General features: G+C 44.7%; 1 protein-coding gene across 1 annotated transcript; it reads left to right on the forward strand.

The window, feature by feature from the left end:
* The first annotated feature begins 5,744 nt into the window (after positions 1-5,744).
* On the forward strand, positions 5,745-8,344 carry LOC123045401 (ferredoxin-1). The gene is made up of 2 exons (XM_044468447.1): positions 5,745-5,926; positions 7,718-8,344. The coding sequence occupies exon 2, from the start codon at positions 7,737-7,739 to the stop codon at positions 8,187-8,189; it is 453 nt and encodes a 150-aa protein (XP_044324382.1). The 5' UTR covers positions 5,745-5,926; positions 7,718-7,736; the 3' UTR covers positions 8,190-8,344.

Here is an 8,344-nt window from a genome sequence, read left to right on the forward strand (position 1 = left end):
GTTAAGCATGCTTGGTTTACCCGTTGCATGTGCTGCACCTACCTTTACTTAACAAATTCTAGTGAATTATGCTATCTACTTTTACCATGCAATCTATTGCCCTAGTGTATATGTTTTATATGTCATGCAATGTGGTGCTCACTTATTAACTGTTTGCTTAATTAGTTGTCGTCTTCCATTAACTATTTGGTTCAATTCTACACATGTGATGTTCAATTATTCGGGCTGAAATTTTGTATTGTCTTCCATGTGAGAAATAATCCAATTTAGCTTTACAAAATACATGAGAAACAAATACAATTGCTATATTTCCAAGTTGTCAAGCATGCTCGGTTTGGTTAACTGTCTGATCTTCTAGTATGTTATACATTGTGCAATGTGGTGCCCAGTTAACGTTTGGTTCATTTGTTGTGGTGTTTAGTTAACTATTTGGTTCAATTCTGCAATGTGATGTTCAATTGTTATGGGTGCATTATGTTATTATATAGCATGTGAGAAATAAATCAAATTTGGCTATACTAAATACATGTGAAACAAATACAATTGCTATATTTCCAAGTTGTTAAGCATGCTTGGTTTGGTTAATTGTCTGATCTTCTATCAGGAGTATGTTATATTGTGCAATGTGGTGCTTAGTTAATGTTTGGTTCATTTGTTGTGGTGTTTAGTTAACTACTTGGTTCAATTCTGCAATGCGATGTCCAATTGTCGTGGGTAGAATTTTGTACTGTTGTGCATGTGAGGAATAAATCGAATTTGGTTGCACTTAATACATGAGAAACATATACAACTGCTATATTTCCTAGTTCTTAATCATGCTTGGTTTGTATAAATGGGTTTTCCATGTGGCTTGAATTAATCTGATGAATCTGCAATGTACTTATTTTTCGTTAACATATTTTACTGATAGCATGCAAACCTTCACTTAACCTGATCACTAACTACCTTATATATGTTGCAGGGAAAAAATGGGAAGCACTGAGGTTTACAATCGAGGTTTGCACATGCATGGTCCTTTGTCTAATATCACATTGTGAAATTGCAGGAACCATTCTAATATTTAGGTTTTTAACAATTTGGTCTTGCACATGTAGGTCCTGCTGTCAGAGATTTTGTTTAACCCTTTTTGCATATGGGGAAATGAGTTGTCCATGAATATCAGTCAAGTCAAAAAACTCATAAAGATTGTTAGGATAAAGAAATTAGCGACAAAAAACAACATGATCTTTGTCTGCACAATGCAGAAGACATCAGTTCACTACATGATGGTACTAACTGTTATACCTTGCCTTTTTTCTATTCCTTTGCCCCATTTCCAATATAGAGAAGATATTTATTCACGTCCTTGTTTTCAGACCTTTCCAAAGTAGTTCACCAATGATTACCTCTCAAACCACTTGTATGGTTAGGAGGCAAGGAAGGTATTCATACAACACCCACGGTTCAATGTTGAAGTGTTCCTGAAGAGGATGAAGGATGGACTGTCAAGCATCCACATGCACTGGCCTAAAGTCGGAAAGTCCTTCAACATCAAAGAAGGCTCAATATTCGCCTTCCGCTTTAGCAGTTTTCCAGATGAGATTCATCTATCTATGTGCCGTCTATGATGCTAATTTCGAAAGGTTATAGATGTTACATGTGAAACTTGGTGCTGCTGCAGTTGTGTAATGGGGTAGCTGAGTGCTGAAGCTATATGATGTTGTACTCTGATTTATTTCAATTATGAAATTCTACTTCCTTAATGTGGAAATGAAATATATTCTGTGCTTAATATTAAATGTCAATTAGATTAATAAATGGATTATTAATAATAGGACAATTACCCTGCTAATGACCAATTAGCCTGCTAATTAAAATTTTCTATTGCAAAAGGTTATTGAGAAAACATCGTGGGCGGTGACCTCAGGCAACACACACAGTTTCTAGAAATAAACTGTATTGGATCAATAAACAATCACACACGACATCCTCTTAAAAATTGCTTGCGTTAGGCCACCCTAAGAAAACGTTTACCACATAAAAAGTGTGTGTGATGGACAGCTTTGCCACACAGTTTCTTCAACGCACCGTGTGTGATGCATTCAATAACGCAAACCATAAAATTGTTAATATCGTGTGCAATAGCAACACTATCACAAACAATTTGATGGGGGAAATTGTGTGTGATGTACCTGCGAACGGAAATATTTTCCTTGGAGTGACTGTATGGGATGTATATAGGAATAGAAACGTACTTCTTGGATTAACTATGTGGGATGTACATATTAACGGAAACGTGTTCCTTGGAATGACTACGTGGAATGTACATACAAACGGAAACGTTTAGCATGGACTGACTATGTGGGATGTACTTACGACCGGAAACGATTTGGCCTATATAATTGTATTTTTAGCACAACTGTACGTATAACCGTATTTGATCGCTCGCCCGTCGTACACGACCCCATTTTGCCGAGCATGTGTGCCAGGAGGGCCTATCCCCGATGTTTTCTGGGTTGTGTGGGAAGGACCCCCTATCGCAGTCACTCACTTGGCGACCTTTCGAAACGCCTCGTGGAAAGGGGTTAAAAACCGTTTGTATATCACCTTGTTGTACCAGTGACATATCAAGTTGACATGATTACTTGCAACAAGATTTCTCCCATGACCTCAAGAACAAAAGTAACTACTCACAAATGATAATCATGTTCAAGATCATAGGGGTATTAAATAGCATAATGGATCTAAACATATAATCTTTCAGCAAATAAACCATATAGTAATCAACTACAATATGTAATCAACACTACTAGTCACCCACAAGCACCAATCTAAGGTTCCGGTGCAAACATTGAACACAAGAGATGAATAAGGGTTTGGGAGGAGATGGTGTTGTTGAAGATGTTGATGAAGATTGCCCTCCCCAAGATGGGAGAGTTATTGTTGGTGATGATGATGATGATTTCCCCCTTTGCGAGGGAAGTTCCCCCGGCAGAATCGCTCTGCCGAAGGGCAAAAGTGCTCCTGCCCAAGTTCCGCCTCGAGACGGCAGCGTTTCATCCAGAAAGTCCTCTCTTTATTTTTTTTCTAGGTCAAAATGACATATACCAGAAGAGGGGCACCGAAGGTGGGCCGAGGAGGGCACAACCCACCAAGGCGCGCCTGGGCTCCCTGGCGCGCCCAGGTGAGTTGTGCCCATCTGGTGGGCCCCTCTGGTGGTTATTTGCTCCAATATTCCTCATATATTCCAAAACAATTCCCCGTAAATTTTCAACTCATTTGGAGATGTGCAGAATAGGTAACTCTGACGTAGCTTTTCCAGGTCCAGAATTCCAGCTGCCGGTATTCTCCCTCTTTGTGTAGACCTTGCATATTATGAGGGAAAAGGAATTAGAATTACTCCAAAAGGCATTATTATGCATAAAAGCATAGTAAATAACAGTAGGTAAACATGATGCAAAATGGACGTATCAAGGGAGCGAGCAGAGAATTGTTTGTTGGCCCCGAGCCGCCAGGAGGCCTGGTCCAGTTCAGGGCTTGGGTTGTGAAGAGCAACACACTCTGACAGGCTTTCCCACTTGTCTCATTCAGGATGGCAGAAAGCGCGACAAATAGCGAGGCGCCCAAGATCATTTTGGGCAGCCTCAACCAAAATGTGGGGAACTCACATATGATGAAAATAGATGGGAACAGAGTAGCAAACGGACTATCACCTGCCCACCGGTCAAACCAGAAGAGGGTGGATGAGCCTGATCCCACATAAATCGAGGTCCAATGCGTAATACGGGCATGAGTTGGATCACGGATTGCCAGAATTGACAGCCACCCGACCGTTGACAGTCAAGTGCCTAACCCCTCAGTAACTTGGCGTGAATAATAGTGAGCCATAGCACGCCCACATTATTCATTATGCGCCACACTCATTTAGAAAGCAAGGCTACGTCAATCCGTTTGGTGGAGATTATCCCTAGACCGCCTTGATCCTTAGGCTTACACATATTCGCCCATTTCACCATGTGGTATTTCTGCTTGTGCCCTCGCCAGCCCCAAAAGACTTGGATTGATACATAGCAATCTCCTAATGAAGGCTCTCGTGGTGCACATACAAGCCCATGATAAACATGGACAGACTCTACACAGATGAATTAATTAAAATTGTCCTTGCCGCCTTGGAAAGCCACCTACCTTGCCAAGGCTTGACTCTAAGGGCCCGTTCGAAACGTCTCCTGGCTCCCGTGCTAGCCAGCTTCTCGTGGGAGCCAGCGCTAGCCAGCTTCCCATGGGAGCCAGGAGCATTCGGCAACTTTGGCGCCGAAGCTCCTGTAGCACTACACAGTGGTTTGAAAACAGAGAGGTAGGGGAAGGGGAACAGCGGGACGACCTCACAGTTGAACACGTCAAAGCTTCCTGGCGGCGCCGAACTGGCCGTCTGCTCGTTTCTGCGAGGAACTCCGGCGACACTATGTCGGTGTTCATGTGGATGAGGCGTCAGGCTGATGGTCCTATTCCTGGCGAGGTTGATGTGGCGAAGATGCGAGGGTGAGCGGAGGCATACTGGCGGCAGCGGGGTTGGCGGCTGCCTAGGGTTAGCGTGATAGGAAAGGCGAGCGTCGGTCCAACTGGGCGCGCGTGGTCGCTCGAGTGTGGCGAGACGAGAGGCTTCCAGCGATCGAAACGGTACGCGGCACTTCGGAGGGGCATTCCCATGTAAATATGCATCAACTCGTCCTCCTCGTTTTTTAGGAGTTGGGATTCTGCTGCTCCATAAAAATACACTACGCCAGGACGTGCTCCGTGAAGCTGGCTTCTGAGAGTAGGAGCGTTCGTGGTGTTTTCTACGCGGAGTTTGGTGAAGCTGGCTCGTGGAGACGTTCCGAACGGGCCCTAAATTGGATCTTCGTCACCACCGGACAATAGGAAGATGTGGGGAAGGACCCTAGCCGACAATTAAGTTGGACGCCAAAAATCCTCATAGTACCCTAACACCATAACCTCACTCTTATTGAAATGTGTAGCACTCTTGAAAGCAGAGTAGAAGCAATTTAACGTTAATAATATCAATCTCTGTGCCCTCAACTAACAAGATAGTGTTGTCGGCGTATTGGAGGAAAGATACGCCTCCGGAAACTAGGTGAGGTACTACGCCCCGGATATATACACCCAGAAGCCGGAGGTGCTTATCCCGAGGAAATGAATACAGTCTTTGCGGTTTTTTGCCTTAGACTAGCCACAGTGGGAGTAACTTCAGCAGTAACATCGAGTCACACTCAACAAATTTGCTTATGTGGCAATGAGTTAATGAGGAGAGAGGTAGTTATAGTAACTTAGCTAGTTACTGTAACATCACATGCCCCAATGCAATATTATGAGTCTATAACCTAATGAATGAAGTTTTGCATGTTACCACACTTATGTTACTACCCACTATGAAGGTAGTAACAAAGTCTAGGGATATGTGTATGTTACTAGTGCTACTCACCGTTGTGGATGGTCTTAGAAGAAAATGAACCGACAGCCCCTTGCTCCGTGGGCCTAATGTGTTTCTGCCTAGATGCAGCTAGACGCGGCCGTTCCAACGGGCCTGTTTCAGCTCCCCTTGACCACCCAGCTATCACCCGCACACACAGGCCACAGCATAGATAGTTGGTCACTATAGGCCGCTTCCACCGTCTGTCGCCGTCGCGTCCGTCCAGCACGAGCGCTACCGTCGGATCCGTGCTCCCGTCCGCGCACAATGCCGAATGGCGCGTGGACGTGGGATCGGACGAAGGGTCCCAGTTAAAACCAAACTCTGCTGACGCGTCTCTTCTCTTCCCCCCGCCCCCATCCGTATCCCAGCGCCCCGTGACCGTTCCATTTCCACGCTCCTCCTCTTCTCCCCATTCGCCTTCGGTCGGCTCAGCCTTGCTCCGGATTGCAGCGCGGCGGCACACTTCCTTCCTACCAGGTCAGTCTCCTCTGCTCTTCTCATCCCATCTTCCAAGTTCCAAATCCCGCGTCAGACAAGTGGTGCCCAAATGCAACGGTAAACCACCACTGTTCAATGTTCATCACTTGGCTGGTTTCGCCTGTGTAGACTCTAGTGCGATGCGAATGTGCAATGCAGGGAAACCCCCCGTCTGCACCTCGTATTGCCTGCTTCGCCACTCATGCTCTGCTCCCTCCCTCTCACTATGAGTTGCGCTGATTACTTGAGTTTTCTGTAGGCTGGACAAATCTGATAGTGCTATACTGAGTTCTGACCATACCTGTCGAATTATATGGGTCCAAGTCCAACTGTCCAACCCCAAATCTAATAAGCAGTAGTGGTATCAGTTAACATTACTTTCTGTTTTGACATCAGCAGCATATAAATTATGGCTTGGTTTCAGGGCCCAAACCACAACCTTATCTGCAAATATGTAAAGTAGAGTATTGGGCTTAACATGCGCAACATGCTGTCAAAGATGCCGCGCTTACTCTTATCGGCATTACTTATGTTGTAAGGGTTTCAGCTTACTCTGGAAGAGCTTTGTGGTGAAAAGGAAATCTAAAAGGTCTCGCATCACACTATACCATGCGGCGGGTAATTCAAGTGCGGATGACAAAGATCCGCATAGAGTTTCCTACATAAATGGAAAAGCTGATTCACTACGATAGACTTGATATGTGTCATGCACTTTGCAATCTCATCCATATCCCAATCCCAAATACATGTTGTGAAAAACTATTGACTGCAACTGGGTATCTTTTATTCATCAGGCACTTGACTGCAATGACATTGCTTGTACTCTAATGTCCATTGTCAGAGATTAGCTTTTTTGATCCATGCTGATCAACTAGCTTCTAATGTCTAAGTTTTATGGCCCATTCGGGACATTCTTCTGCCTTTTTCATGCGAAAGGTGTCGTGTGGAAGAGTCATATTGCTTTTTTAGAAATGGATATGCCAAACTTCCGTGATCAGATGATATCGTTGCTCCTTTGTAACTGCCAAAACATCTTACATTTGTGAACAGAGGGGTACCTAGTAAAGACGGGTAGGACGTAGTTGTGACACTTTACTTCATTTTAGCACTCGCTTTCAGACCTACTCCCTCCATTGCTTTATATAAGGTGCATTTGTTTTTTGATAAAATTCCACAATGTAAGGTGCATTTCTTCCAATTCTTCAAAAATCCGTTTTTAGCCTCTAGTAAGTATCTTTTCCCCGATTGCGTGTGTCTCTTCTTTTAAAGAGATAAAGGAAAGTACCTCTCTCCTGATTGTGCATATATCTTACTTTCCTAGCTTAAATGATTTACTTGCCACTAATAAATAATTTAGTCAAGGTTAATTTTCTCCCAACTTGTGTATAATTATGTGTCTTGGTCACCGTGCTGAAAATTATACACCTTACATAAAGGAGTGGAGGGAGTATTTTCTAGCCAGAAATACTAATTTGATTGCTTGGTCACATCCTATAGCTCAATCAACACCATACTTTCTAAATAATTCCGCTGCCGTATATAGTAGATAAGTGCTTCTTAAAATGGTCCTGGTAAAGCATAATTTTGGGACAGGTCTAACTGAAGTGTTGAGCTTTGAAGTAGTGTAAAACCAATTTGTTAAGCACACATGTCAAGCCTTAATGCACCCAAAAATGGGAATTTTGGGGCCAAATATTTCTGCTTGAATTTGGTGCCTGTAAACTTGTTCTTTTTTCTGCCTGTTATTATAGCGTCTCCTCTCTTGTTTCTGAACGATGATTACCATTTTAGCATACCCCAAGCACCCGAGATGGCAACTACATTCGCGGCACCAATTCTCTGCAACTTGAGAGCGAACCCACGCCTGAACCACAGCACCAGACAACAGCCACGGCACTTGCACCTGAGCTCGGCGAGAATGGCGCCAACGCTGACAGGCTCAAGAGCACGGAGCGACTTCCGCGCGGCGGCCGTGTACAAGGTGAAGCTGATCGGGCCGGAGGGGAAGGAGAGCGTGATCGAGGTGGCGGAGGACAGCTACATCCTGGACGCGGCGGAGGAGGCCGGCGTGGAGCTGCCCTACTCGTGCCGCGCCGGCGCGTGCTCCACCTGCGCCGGCAAGGTCCTGGAGGGCGGCGTGGACCAGTCGGACCAGTCATTCCTCGACGACGCGCAGGTCAGCGCCGGCTACGCGCTCACCTGCGTCGCTTACCCCACCTCCGACCTCGTCATCCAGACGCACAAGGAGTCCGACCTCTACTAGCATGTAGCAGCAGCACTAGTTTCATTCAATCTTTGACACTCTGTCTGATCTGATCTGCCTGCATATGTAGCTGTCGCCTGAATCTTAGCTAAATTTTATTCTCACTTCGTCGCCGTCAACTTTAACCTGAGCAAGTGCATTTTATTTTGTCGTTC

Source organism: Triticum aestivum, chromosome 2B (assembly GCF_018294505.1).
Source record: "Triticum aestivum cultivar Chinese Spring chromosome 2B, IWGSC CS RefSeq v2.1, whole genome shotgun sequence".
NCBI lineage: Eukaryota > Viridiplantae > Streptophyta > Magnoliopsida > Poales > Poaceae > Triticum > Triticum aestivum.

Excerpts from the sequence above, each read along its gene's own strand:
- LOC123045401 (XM_044468447.1), top strand. The coding sequence starts at position 7,737 with ATGGCAACTACATTCGCGGCACCAATTCTCTGCAACTTGAGAGCGAAC.